The sequence below is a fragment of the Podarcis melisellensis genome (genome assembly GCF_964234715.1).
Source record: "Podarcis melisellensis genome assembly, chromosome: 8".
Classification (NCBI taxonomy): Eukaryota; Metazoa; Chordata; class Lepidosauria; order Squamata; family Lacertidae; genus Podarcis; species Podarcis melisellensis.
Window position 1 is genome coordinate 65,235,611 of NC_138540.1, and position 14,501 is coordinate 65,250,111.

General features: G+C 44.5%; 1 protein-coding gene across 4 annotated transcripts in view; it reads left to right on the forward strand.

Moving 5' to 3' along the window:
- Positions 1–14,501, forward strand: part of RPS6KA1 (ribosomal protein S6 kinase A1) — an 81,890-nt gene that overhangs the window by 40,701 nt on the left and 26,688 nt on the right. For 2 of the 4 annotated variants that reach the window (XM_081920588.1, XM_081920591.1), the window contains 2 exons: positions 8,185–8,238; positions 13,955–14,071. In XM_081920588.1, the coding sequence (XP_081776714.1) occupies positions 8,185–8,238; positions 13,955–14,071 (171 nt within the window). Of the gene's footprint in view, positions 1–1,243; positions 1,320–8,184; positions 8,239–9,699; positions 9,934–13,954; positions 14,072–14,501 lie in introns of those variants that run through there. The other 2 variants (XM_081920590.1, XM_081920589.1) reach the window with 2 other exon arrangements.

The following is a 14,501-nucleotide window of genomic DNA, read 5'->3' on the forward strand; positions in this document are numbered from 1 at the left end:
CTTCTCACAGAAGGTATTAGGTATTGAACCTGAGATTTTACATGAAGCAGATGCATGGATGAGATACCTTGCAATCACTATGAATGAACCCGGTGTTCTCTAGAATACACCCAGTGCTTCAGTGCCTTTATATTGTGGAGGAAGTTCAGTCATGGTGGGCGAGGTGTCTTTTTCGCAGAAGTGTATCTGCTGTTAACTTCTCGTTTAAGGAGCCCTTGCTAAGCTTTTGCAGAACAGAAGAGTTCCTTGGAACACATTTGAGATTGCCTGCATAGTTTGAAGTCCAGCTTCAGGGTGATTCTCAGATGATGATCAAATCTTAACTTTCTCTAGAAAGGTCTCTGCACCCCTTGTTTGCTCCCATCTCTGTAGGTATATGTAACCATCCCATCTCTATGTAAGGCAGGGATGGGGAACCTGTGATACTCCAGACATTGTTAAACTTTGACTCCCATCAGCTCCAGCCAGCCTGGACGATGGTCAGAGAAAGTAGGAGTTGTTGTGCAGCAGCAACCGCACCATTTTGGCTTCCTCTGCTATGAAGCATGTCATCTGTACCTGTCTCTGATCATAATGTTATTGCGAAGAAGGCTGCTTCAGAATGGCAGTAACTTTCTGCAAATGATATATTCATTCTTTCATACACACACCTTACGATTTGGTGGTCGATATAGGGGAACTGTGTGGGAGTCGTCAGCTCTCCACGTTTCCACATCAATTTGCGATTTTTAAAAAAAGTCCTCATGAAGATTCATCAGCAAGTCAGTTCAAACATCTCTTAATGGATACATCTTTGTGTGCAAGTTTGCCAAATCTACACATTTTTTGCATTGCAATTTCCCCTTATATTGTGCATCCTTCTGTGCAATTCTCAATAATATATGAATTCTGTATGCACAATTTACCCTAGCATATGCACTTTTTGAATGCAGAGAAGTGTTAATTTTATAGGCCAATATTTTAAAGCTGTAATTTGGTTCACATATATTGTTTGGAAATGTGCAAATTAGGTAGATTCACATTTCTGTCTTATTCCTATCTACGAAGCACATTAGGGATCACACCCGAGGTCATTTGCCCTTTCAGTACCTTTCTGATTCATCAGCTGGGCTGCACGCTAGAAGCACTCTGTGGTTTATCTGTGGGGAAATTGCACAGTTTCCTCTAGGCGGAAAGTTCCAAAATATGCCCAGATGACATAGCGCTGCTGCCCAGAGCAACCCTGCTGGCGTCCATGCTCAGGAGAAGGTGGCTAGCAGGCGATGGGAAAACAACTTCCTAGAGCTACAGACATGATGAGGCTTCTCTTCCACACCAAGGCAAGTGTTATGATCCCTTGTGGTTGTTTGGGCTGGGCTGGGCTGTTTACAACACAGCTGGCCCCCTGCTGGTTTGTCTGCTTGGAGCAGGGGGCAGAAGGCCTGAGAGATTACCAGGGATGTGTGATGAGAACTGAGGGCCTGTGGGCAACTTTTAAGTGTAGATTGTTGCTAGATTGTTGTGGAATTTGTTGCTAAGTTTTGGAAAGTCCAGAATTTTAGGGAGGCCCTCTAAACTAAAGGGATGGGTGACGTTGCCTTATACCAGCTGACATTGTTTTGTCCATCTAGCTACATGTTGTCTCCTCTTAGTGGCAGTGTGTGTCCAGGGTCTCTGGCAGGGAGAAGTCTTCCACCTTTCCTGCACTTCAGGCTTTTCAAACAAATTCACTGGCCATCGCTAAGCACTTTTTGCTGCTGCTGCTGTCCCAGCCACCGGATGAGGTTTGGAATATTGTTGTTGGACTTGTGAAACTGTTTTAGTTTTTTGTAATACTGAAGTTTGTTTATAGTGGGTATTTTAATGGTTGCAAGCTGCTTTCAGGGACAATTTTAATTTTAAAAACGATGAGATATTTTTTGCAGCCAGGATTGAATGTGTCCCATCTGAATGCAGTGCTCTGCCACTCAGCCAGGTTTATTCCATTTATTATTATCATTGTTATTATTAGGAATACCTTTGTGTGAGTGAATGAGAGAGAAGTGGGTATTTATAGGTGTCAGCTGGTCTAGTGGCCAGACTCAAGGGTCAGCTGCCTGGGCTGCTTCTTGTGGTGGCACCTTGACTTTTGGAAACTTCCCTTCCCAGTTGCCTGGCACCAAATTTAATTTCTCCTCAGCACTGAATAAAAGCATTTCTTTTTTGCTGGGGCTGTGGGCTTTTCATGGCTTTTAGATCAGTCTTGCTACCTGCCTTAAGTATCTGCTTTAATAGTGCTGTCTTAAACATTGTTTTAATCTAATGAAATGATCGTTAGTTGCCTTGATTGAGGACACTGTTCTGAATGGCAGAACAAAATCATCTTAAAAGGATTTTAAGTAGGCTGTATTTGGCCTAATGGTAATTACACTGGGTGATATTGAGCTAAATCATACTCAAGAATAGATCTATTGAAATCAATAGGCTCTGGACTACTGTATTTATTCCAGTGGATCTACTCTGAGTTTGATTTAGTTGTATCTAACTCTAGGTTAGCCTTTCCCAACCTGGTGCTCTCCTGGCTTGGCACTTTAAAATGGCACCTGGCTTTGCCTGCTTAGAGATGTCGTTCTGCAGGGTAAAGTGCCATGTATCAGGTGCCACCATGAAGATGGAGGGGACAAGTTAAGGGTGGGGAAAAATTTTGGCCTGGCAGACCAGATCTTTTACCTCTCCATCTCCACACCACAGATCAGCTATTGACACCAGGGGACTGCTAGGTAGGTGCCCCATGCACTTGTCACAGCCCAAGGGGGGAGGAGAAGGGTCTGCTGATTGGAGTACACTAAACTGAGGCCAATTCCTGTTCCTTCCTGAAAGTGAATTGCACTAAAATGTAGGTGTTTAGTGGTATGGATGCACAAAATACTGCACAAGAAACAATAAAGCGTATCTTTCTTGATTTATGCAGGGTACACTTTTTCCTTTTAGAGGGATCAATGGAAGGAGGAACATCAATCAGAAGCTGTCATTGTCGCCTCTAGCTCAGTACTGTCTGCACTGATTGGCAGCGACTATCCAGGGATTGACTCCCCCCCCCCCCCCCAGCCTGTGCTGCACCACTGAACTGCACTTACCTCTGTCTGTCAATTTGGCTCCCGTTTCCGATAAGCCTAGCATGTATTTCATAAATGAGTTGCAGGGAATTTTGCCCATACTGTTCCTTCCACCTTAAAAAAAAAAAACAAAAAACCCCAAACCTAAACCATCTAAATAAGCTGTGAAGAAGCTAGTTCCTCTTTATCTTGGAATACAAATGAACATCCTGTTTCCAAAACCACCTGCAAGATACAGAAGCGGGTGAAATGGCAAGAAAAGAAGGGTGCTTCCCCTGACTGTATGCGCACGCACCCATACCTTTTCTTATCTTAAAGGAAGGGGGATGTGCAGGATACGTATCTCCTGAAAGCTTCTTGAGAGCAGGGCTTTGCCTACCAGAAGAAGCACAGCAAATCAGTTAACCAGCATTGCCCAACCTGGTGCCCTCCATATGCAACTCCCAGCACCCCTAGCTAGAGTGGCCACACGAGCTGGGTCTTATGGGAGTTATCCAGATCATCCGAGGGGCACCTGGTTGCCAAAGACTGCAACAGACTGTTCCCTGGGTCTGTGAGGTTATTTCTGGCTCCTTCTGCTTCAGCCTTGGTGCTTGTCAAAATATTTGCTTGTTGGTTGTATGGAGGGAGAATTCTGCCTGTGGGGAGGGGGAGGTTAGCAGGATTTGTAGTGCTGCACAGTTTGCATTATTTGGTGGACAATGCATGTGTGGATTATCATTGGATCTAGCCTTGGTTGGTAGCATCCAGCAACTACTTGGCTAAGGTCCGTCTTTGGCCTTGTGATTGCTGTTGTTTATCCCTTTTTTCCCCACTAGAATCCCTTTGGATTCAAACTACACCCAGGTTTTCCTAACAGAGGCAAAGCTTTAGATCAAGGGCTATTATGGTTACAACAGAAGAACTCATTATTTGGGCTCGCACATCACAACCCTGTGAAGAAGATAGCAAGTGGCTCCTGGTGCGATGACCAAAGAGCCTTCATGACTGAGTGGGAATTGGGACCTTGATCTCCTCAGTCAGCGCCACATTATTATGCTAGTCTTAGGAATTGGAGCGCGGGGAGCTGTTGAGCAATGAATTTTCAGCAAGGAACCCCCTTGAACCTGCAAGAGGCAGTTTGTGCACCTCACCACTGACACCCTTCTTGGATGGGCTCCACGCTGCGTGTAGATAGCAACATCAGCACTGGATTAGTGTTTGCCCTTTCTTCTTCAGATTTTAAATGGCCAGATACTTCCCGGTTACATGTTTGTGGCTTCTCTTTTCGGCCTGGGCTCAGAGAAACCCAATTGTTCCGGAAATGGTTCCCTCTTCTTCCTGCCAGCTGTAGAGACTTTGCTGCAGATTGAGATAAGTGGAAGTAAGAACAACTTTTGCAAGGGACTCTTTACAGTTCACGTAGAGAGTCCTGCTTGCAGGAGGCTTGCGGTTTGAGCATTTATTTGGTTCATTTCCTCTGCTGTGTTTTTGTGTTTGTTTTTAAAGTGCGTTAAAGAGCTTATCCTCATCTCTGCACATTTAAATCAGCTGGGGGGTGGGGTCGTTAACACCCAAACATTTTCAAGAGACATGCCCTTCAGATGTGTTCCTCTTTGCACTTAAGCAGTTGTGGAGGCAGAGCATCTAGCAGATGAAGTAATTTACAAAATAAAAATGAAATTGGTTGCACGTCGTCGTCCCCTTCCTCGCACGATGCAGGTGAAAGACAACAAGTGTCCTTTAAATGCCAACAGGCAGAGAGGCCTTTTACCTATATGCAACATTATAATAATTACTCCACTCATCATCATTATTTTTTTAATTTGTTTATTATGCCATCAATGCACATGGTACTTTGGAGTTACACAGGGCCAGTCTGGTGGAGTGGTTGGGTTGAGACTAGGGAGGCAAGGAGTTCAAGTCCCTTTTCAGCCATGAACCTTATTGTCTGGCACTGGATCTGTTGCTGTCTGGGCTGGCCCTGCCATTTGTTAAAATGAGTCAGGAAGATGAAAGAGTCACATCCTTACTCCGTTGGCAGCAGTGCCCCGCCAACCTAAGTCTGCCCATCCTCACCTGCTTACCTTCTTACATGCATCCAGTTTGAGGGGTGCTCAGCTTCCTCGTCCTTAGTCTCAGTGTTTCCCCTTGTAGAACTCAATACGCAGGGGCAAAACTAGAATGAATGAATGTAAGACAGAGTTGTTCCGCCTTGCCTTTGGCTTGGAATCAACTTGATCCCCTTCCCCTCTATCCTTTTTCCTTTCTCCTTCTGTGATGGAACTCCTATTTGAGGACTTCCTTGGCTTTTTTTCTGGCCCACGTAGGACCAGTCTGGATAGTTGGCCTTGATGAAGATTTCTCGTTTTCATCCCCCAAACGTTTTTGATTTGAGTGTCTACTAAAATGAGGCTGCATTTTAATGTTGTATTTTAGTCTTGTTTTTAAGTTGTATTTTAGTCAATTGTTTTATACCGGGTGTTAGCCGCCCTGAGCCCAGTCTTGGCTGGGGAGGGCGGGGTATAAATAAAATTTATTATTATTATTATTAATGAGGCTCTGCTTGTCACTTCTTCTGGCTCCTCCAGCTTCTGTTGGGCTGACTGCCTTCTGTCCCACCAGCCTTAAAGGTCAGGTTATTTGTTCTAAATCTTCCAACATTCAGCTTCATTGGATGCCCATGGGTCCTCATGTTGTTCTCCCTCCTTCATAACTTTTCAATGTCCACTTTCTCCATGCCATGCATAATTTTATGAACTTCTATCAAATCCACTCTTTCTTGCCTTTTCTCTAAACAATAAAGCTTACGGGATTGCACCCAGGACCTTCGTCATGCAAAACAGGTGCTTTATGACAGAGCACATTAAGAGTGCTTACAATTAACTTCTGTTGTGGATGCATGCTGCAGGAATGAAAATAGGAAGTTTTGAGAGAGGATTCCTACTTGAGTTTCAGCCTGTGCTAGTACAGGATCTCAGGAGTGATTCCTAACTTTTACACACAGACAGTTGGACATAAAGACTAAGGAATCAGGACTTTCATGTGGTGGGCACCAACACTTTGGAATTCCCTTACCTTGAATATGAGGCAGGCACTATCTTTCTCTCATCTTTTCAGCATCTACTGAAGACCTTCCTCTTCCAACTAGCCTTTTAAGTGGTGGTCATTATCCCAGTCTGAATTTGCATTGGAACTATTTTAACTGTTTTTTAAAAGTGAAATTGTGCTGAAATGTTGCTACTGTTTTTATACCTGGAATTGTTTTTGATTGTCTCATATATGAAACTGTTTTGGATTTGTTTTTACACTTGTTTCATGATTGTAGCTGTTTTACTTGGTTGATATTTTTTTCCAAAGTTTTTCTAAAGTTCAGTTAAAGACCTCTCAAAGAAAACAGAGAATGGATTAATGACCTTTTACAGTGGTACCTCGGGTTACATACGCTTCAGGTTACAGACTCCGCTAACCCAGAAATATTACCTCAGGTTAAGAACTTTGCTTCAGGATGAGAACAGAAATCGTGCTCTGGCGGTGTGGCAGCAGCAGGAGGCCCCATTAGCTAAAGTGGTGCTTCAGGTTAAGAACAGTTTCAGGTTAAGAACGGACCTCTGGAACGGATTAAGTACTTAACCCGAGGTACCACTGTATTGTAGGGACGCGGGTGGCGCTGTGGGTAAAACCTCAGCGCCTAGGGCTTGCCGATCGCATGGTCGGCGGTTCGAATCCCCACGGCGGGGTGAGCTGCCGTCTTTCGGTCCCAGCTCCTGCCCACCTAGCAGTTCGAAAGCACCTCTGGGTGCAAGTAGATAAATAGGGACCGCTTTATAGCGGTAAGGTAAACGGCGTTCCGTGTGCTGCTCTGGTGCTGGCTCCCCAGAGCAGCTTCGTCATGCTGGCCACGTAACCCGGAAGTGTCTCCGGACAGCGCTGGCCCCCGGCCTATAGAGTGAGATGGGCGCACAACCCTAGAGTCGGACACGACTGGCCTTCGGACAGGAGTACCTTTTTACCACTGTATTGTATTGATAGTTTGCTTTCTCATTTGGGGAACTGACAAGAAATTGTACGTTAGGAACAAAATTGGATGAGATTAGGATAATGGAACTTATGCTGGTTGAGGGTGTTGTGTTGGTCAGAAAACGTTACCCATCCAAGTTCCAAATGAATTCTTGAGGTTGCAAAACTGTTACATTGGTCACATCTTTTGAAAATGCAATGAAAAGAAGGCATTTAAGCTACCTGTGGCATTCTTGTTGATTATTTTTGTAGAGTTAATCATGCCAGCTAACAGACGAATAATTTATTGTTAAATGGAGTTCAAATAATATTAGCTAAAGCACGAAACATTATGTAAAGAAACTTACACTGGTCACTATGGAATTACTCCATGACTTGTCTGCCACTATTCTGTAAAGAGTATATAAACCTGTTGGCCCTTACCCAGTACAGTGGTACCTCGGGTTACAAATGCTTTAGGTTACATACGCTTCAGGTTACAGACTCCGCTAACCTGGAAGTAGTACCTCAGGTTAAGAACTTTACCTCAGGATGAGAACAGAAATTGTGCAGCGGCAGCGGGAGGCCCCATTAGTTAAAGTGGTGCCTCAGGTTAAGAACAGTTTCAGTTTAAGAACGGACCTCCGGAACGAATTAAGTTCTTAAACAGAGGTACCATTGTACCAAAAAGTATTCAAATTCTGCCATCGAACACAAATATGTATGTAAAACTTTTTTGTGGCATATCAGCATTGCTCACTGCCTGCTGCTTCTATGATTCAAACTGATTTTGTCACAAAGAAGAAAATGGCAAAGAAAGATTCCCTTTCTTTCTTCTATTCTTTTTCCATTCTGTTGCTGCTACTACTACAAATCAATAAGAACTGGGAATTTTACCAGGAAAAATTGAAACCTAAGGTTCAGTAGATAACTGTACTATGTGTTGAAGAGCATGGAAGTCACAACCTTTTCTTTGTGCTATACTTTTGACACTTTAGAGGGACAGCAGCAATTTGGCTATGTCCACAATTTGATATCCATGCTTCAGATGAACATATTTAGAAAGTGTTGCTGTTGTTTCAGGTTCCATAGACCTCCTGCTCAGACACTATTTTCTCATTTTGTTTTGCAGGCAAAACGGAACACCACTTGGATAGAGAGAGACAATGTGAACACAGCAGATAAGGTAAAAACTGCATGCTTCCGGAACACCTGTTTGGGAGAGATGTCTTAATTTGTGTTCTCACCTTACTTCACAAGCAGATACTGAGAGATGGGCTGATTATTTCTGTACAGGATTTGAGTTGAGTTAATGTAAGCTGTCTTTCTCATTCTTTCCTTTTGAGGTCATACTGTCTTTGTGCTTTTAACTCTGCGTGAACCGAAGTTTGGAAGGGTGGAAATAGGTTATCTAAGCAGGGAAGATAGGATGGCATTGTTAGTCACATAACAACGAATTCACCAATATGACCCAATCCCCAAAATCAAACATGGCGGACTTTTCGGTCTTTTGCAGACTGAAGGGCTACAGCTAACATCCAGACTGAAGGGTTACAGCGAACATCAGCTGCCTGTTACGAACAATTCATATTTCCATTTTCATGAATGAAGCAGGTAGCAAAAACCAGCAACTGGGGGCTGTTCTACAGTTCTGTATCTTGAAATTACAGTATTACAAATAAGGTTTTAGCCCTCGAAAATTTTTGATGTGGACCAAAACTGAGATTTTAGTGAACAATTTATTTTGGGTTTTATTATTTGTACAATCACTTTCATGCGCTTAGAAAAAAACAAAAGAGATAAAGTGGATCTCCAAATTATATCCACTACAGTATTACGGGCTAATGACTTGATAAGGTGTGTATATGTAATATGTTACAGGTGCCACATAAAACTTGTTCCACATTGTAAGAAATTGATATTTTCGGGTGGGAGCACCTACACTCTGGAATTTCCTGCCTACTGACATCAGGCAGGTGCCTGCTAAAAATATTTTTCATTTAGGAAAGCCTATCCAGGCAAGTTGAATGTTGAGGTGTGTTTAAAAACTGGTTTTAGCTGATTGCTGATTTTGACTATTATTATAATGTTTTTAAAAGTTGTTTTTTTACTCTTTTTATTGAGAATTTTCATTGTTTTACTCTTTTGTAAACTACCTTGAGTGTTTTTTAAATAATCAAGCAGCATATAATTTTTGTGAAATGAATAAATATGGATAAACACATACAAATATAGATACACATGTACATAGACTGAGAAAAACAACCTGACCTTTGCCTGCCTAGAATGTAGCCTACCAATAAAGATCAGATTCCTATCCATTGTCCCACCTACCTCTGCCTCTGGCCCCACCATGTGGCATCCAGAAGTCTGTTCATGAAAGAAATGTGGTCCTCGTGCTGGAAAAAAAGGCTCTCCATGCCCCCTGCTACAAGAATTAAGGGGAGAGGCTTCCATTTGAACAGGAAAAAGTGGAACTGGAACATGAAAGAAGCTTGAAGGTGTTTAAAGTGAACTAACCACAAGTGTTTTGGTTTGAGGGAGGGCCGGAAGTGCTGTTTTTAACCTGCTTTGCTTCTTAAGGCGGCCCTACCTCCCTGCTTCCGCTTGGCTTGGCTTTGGGTACATGTATCAGGGGCTGGTCCCCTGCGAGACCCAGAGTGCGCCCCAGCTGATGGTCTGCCTGCAGCCACCAGCCATGCTCCCTTAGGGGACCTTGTCATGAGAGATGTGCCGCTCTCGCCAGAGTGGGACGATGAGTGTGGCTAAGGAACCCAGGCTCCCTCGCATCCTTGCCTTCCTCACACTATGGATCAACGGGAAGCGCCGCCCCGAGCCTTGCAGCCTCCCACTGCCTCCCGCAAGCAACCTCAGCAACCCGGTCAGTACTTTGGCTTGGCCTGGCAGACAGTCTGCTCTAGCTGTGCTTATTTGCTTTTGTAAGCTGTAGCAGCGCGGCAGCTTCATGGATGGTGGCTTTTTCTTCTCCTTTGGCTGTACTCTCATCATCTGGCTGGTCCAAATGCCAGCTTGTTGGAAAAAAGCAGGTCTGGGTGTGGTTGATGCCAAGAGTGGGAACTGTACATAATGAGTCCTGTGGAATAAAGGAGGGATGCAGGAAGCTGCCTTCTACTGAGTCAGACCACTGGTCCCTCTAGCTCAGTATTGTCCACACTGACTGGCAGTTACTCTATGGCATTTCAGACAGGGATCCCTCCCAACCTTATCCAGAGATGCTGTGGATTGAACCTGGGATTTTTCTCATTGCAAAGCAGATGCTATCTACCACTACAAATGGAAATTTCGGTTCTCCATTTTGGTTCTCTCAGTTTCTTATTTTTTCCTGTCGTAAATTCAGCACTTTACATTTCTGCAGCAATTTGTTAGTTGTTGTTGTTTTTAAAAGTTTGTTCATCTTTAAAGAATCATCATCGTGTCTGTGCAACTTTCTCCTAACAAACACATATTATATGAAGTTTTGACTAATTTACAAATTTTTGCAAGCAATTTCCCCAGATATACAGCATTTTTTAATGACTTTGGTCATTTTGAGAGCTGGCTTATAAAATTTGGGAAAATGTGGATTTCAAAGGATAGCTGCATTTCAGTTCTCGTATTGTTTTGGAAAGTGCAGATTCAATAGATTTGCCTTTGAATGCAAACTGAGTCAAATGTCTCCCCATCTACCCTGAGCTGCGCAAATATAAATACAGTAATGAACAAGCCGAGGTGGAGAGCTTGTGGCCCTCCTGATGTCCCTGGACTACAGTTCCCATCATCTGTGGCTATGCTGGCTGGGGCTGTGGGAGTCTATTCTGGGTAGGACTATACTGAGTACCTTTACCTTTTTTATACTGAGTACCACCCACAATTTTTCCTTTTTGTAAACGAAACATAGCAAGCTGCTTAAAGTGACTCAGATCTATGTTCCATCTAGCTCAATATTTCCCACACTGACTGGCAGTGGCTTTTCAGGGTTTCAGGACAGGGGACATTCCCAGCTCTACCTGGAGTAGCCAGAGATTGAACCTAAGACCTTCTGCGTGCAGAACGTGTGCTCTCTTCCCATGAGCTTATGGTCCTTCCCCTTAAAATAAAGTTAAGATTCTAGTCCTCATACTTATGCATAAAGAACTGCATTAAATGGAAACATAGCCCTAGTTAGACCATTGATCCATCTAGCTCAGAATAGACTACACTGCCAGAATCTCCCCAGAGTTTCAGACGGGAGTGTTTCCCAGCTGTGCCTTGAGAAGCTGAGGATTTATCCTGGGGTCTTTTAAATGCAATGCTTGTGCTCTACCACTGAGCCATGGGCCAAGCAAATCAGTTACCGTGCTATGGTTACAGCCCTCTGTAAATGTGACTTCTGAGTTTGCTTGCTCAGTCTTCTTGTTTCTGATACAAAGTCTGTCTCTGGTTTGATATTTCCGTCTCAAGACGGTGCCAGTTTCAAGCATTGGCATTTCCTCAGTCTCCCCCTGAAGTGAAGAGGAAAGTTGAGGGGGGCGGGCAAGGCTGCCAAGAGGCAGACAGACTCCTTGGTTTTTTCTTCTTCCCCAGAACTGCTCATGTAGCTAAGCAGATGGCTTTGGGGGTGGGGGTCTGCTTCCTCCATGTGCCAGCCACACTGACTCTGTTTTGCAACAAACAAGCGTGTTTGCTGTAGGGTGGTGGGTAATTCCGGTGGCGCAAACATTCACACTCGTTGCCACCCGCCAAAAAGCGACGGGAGTAGATGGCAAAATGTACTGCAGTGCTTAATATCGTGGGAGGGGAAGAGAGGGAGAGTGCATATGTTAATTGTGGGGAAACAGCAAATGTTTGCAAGCCACCAAGCTGCTGACTTGAAAGTTTTCCTGCAGACAGAAGCATGACACTGAGGCAAAAGCCAGAGTCTGGTGGCTTCTTTAGATCAGAGACAGAGGAACTTCGAGCCCCAGGGACCAAATATGGCCTTTCAAGCCTCTATCTGGGCCTTTGGTCTCTCCCCAGGCCACAACCTCCACCTAGCCATACCCCTGACAGGCCATGTTGTGCATCCTCCTTGAGTGTTTTTGCCTAGCTGGATTGCGTCCTTGGACTCCGACAATGCCTCTTCCTTGCTTGAATGGAGGTTTTCACACCTGTACACATGCATCCCTGTTCCTTCTTCCCCTTCCCTTTAATCTGACTTCTCCAAGCAGTTTCTCCAAAGCTGCTGTCTTTTGGCAGCTGCTAGGGTCCAGTTCCCTGGCAAGGTCCCTTCCAACCTGGAGCCATCCCTAGGTATCTCACAAAATAGCTGTGCATGCAACTGCTGCTGACCCTTCTCTCTTCACCCACACCATCCTCAGTGCTTAACTGATGCCAAATGTTTGAACAGCTTTACTTGGCCCCAGGAGTAAAGCTGTCCAAACATTGCCCCTCCCGAACTTGTGCCCAGATCTGCTTCTTGGAGCCAAGGCCCTTTGCTCCTGTTCACTGTAAACTGTGGTCATGCTTGGGGTGGGGCAGTGTCCATGTAATGTATGAGTTGACAGATCCCGCAGTGTCTTGACATTGTTTATGGAACGCTGAATTTCTCAGGGCTGTGAGTGACTCAGACTCGTGTGCTGTCAAATCTCACTCTGCAGCTACCTGCATTTGCGTAAAGGATTGCGTAAAGGATGTGCAGCTGGTCTCCTCAACTGCAGGAAGTGAGATAAATGCTAAGCACCGCAGCCCTCCAGATGTTCTTGGACTCCAACTCCCATCAGCCCTGACAATTGGCCATGCTGACAGGGGCTGATGGGAGTTGGAGTCCAACCGCACTTGGAGGCAGCTAAATAGGAGCTCCTTTCAAAGATCGCCACTCCATTGTGTTGCTGTTCACCAAAGGAATGCATGTTGCAGCTGCCAGCACCTTGTCCACCTGAATGTCTTCTACATATTATAAATATAATGTGGCCTTGGCATGTCCCTTGATTATAATAGGAAAATCCCTATACAAACACTGTAAGAGTTCATAGAACTTCATACACTTGCACTGCTTGCTGAGTGCTGGCAATTCAGTACAAATACACAAAGATGGGTTTTGTGCACAAGCACCAACATCTCATTGGCTTGAGCTTGCCTGATGGGCTCAAGCATATTTTTGTGCTTGGAATCAATGGGGCAGTTAAGTAATTTTAGACTCTGAACTTAATGGCTTTACCGGGAAGAGAGAGCAGGTGCTTTTAAAGATGGTTAATGTGTATTACAGTGGTGCCTCGCAAGACGAAAAGAATCCATTCCGCAATTCTCTTCGTCTTGCGGTTTTTTCGTCTTGCGAAGCAAGCCCATTGACAGCTTAGCGGATTAGCGCTATTAGCGGTCTAGCGGCTTCTAGCGATCAGCTGTTAAGCGGCTTATCAGCGGATCAGCTGTTAAGCGGCTTAGGAAAAGGGGGGGCGGGAAAAACCCGCGGGAACTCGCAAGATTTTTTCGTCTTGCGAAGCAACCCCATAGGGAAATTCATTTTGCGAAGCGCCTCCAAAACGGAAAACCCTTTCGTCTAGCGGGTTTTCCGTCTTGCGAGACGTTTGTCTTGCGGGGCACCACTGTACTTGATTTAACTTCAACCAGCCCTGCTGTGCATTCTGCTAAATCTGCCAGGTTTCTTGGCCCAAAGTCCTGCCTTGATGGTACCTCTGCTTGGAATCAAGCAAGCAGTTAACAGACAGACTGGCCACAGGGGCAAGGATTCTGACCCTTGACTCTCATGCTATTCAGTGTCAGCAAAACGTAAAGAGATTCTGACACTGGTGAGAGAATTAGGCTGTTTTCTGCAAGCTCAAGAGCATTGTATAATCTCTGATTGTCTTATTGTTCTTTTTAAAGCAAGAGGTCTTCTGGTCTGTGGGACCAGCTAACCTTTTTTTCTTTTTTCTCTTTAATTTTAGAATGAAGGCTCTGTCCAAGAATATACCATCACATACCTTGTGAAAGAGGGGTCTGAGAAGGCCGATCCATCACAGTTTGAGCTTCTTAAAGTCCTGGGACAGGGTTCATTTGGCAAAGTGAGTTCACCTTTTTGGCGTCCATTAGCTGAGCTGATGAAGAGTAAAACGTGTGTCTCGCACTCTCAAGAGAACCACAACCCAGTGCATGAAAAGGATGTGTGCTCTACAGTATTGTGCAAACTTTTTTTGATAGTCTGGATGAAGTAGTCTGGATGCAGTCTTTGTCCTTTGTGCAGGGAATCTAGAGTGGAGGCAGACACAAGGGCACATTTATGCACACATCCTAGCTTTTTTATTTGTTGGAAGCTCTGGTCAAGGCTTCTACTTTCCAACTGGTCAGTAGGCACTGCCTACTCAGCTGTAGATCTTTTGCCTCTATGTGGACTAGAAGCTTAGGATTTCTGGCTTCATCTGAGACAAGATCCTGTAAGTGCAGAGTCTAGTAGTGGAACAAATATGCCTGGGAGTAACAGGGCCCCAGATTAGA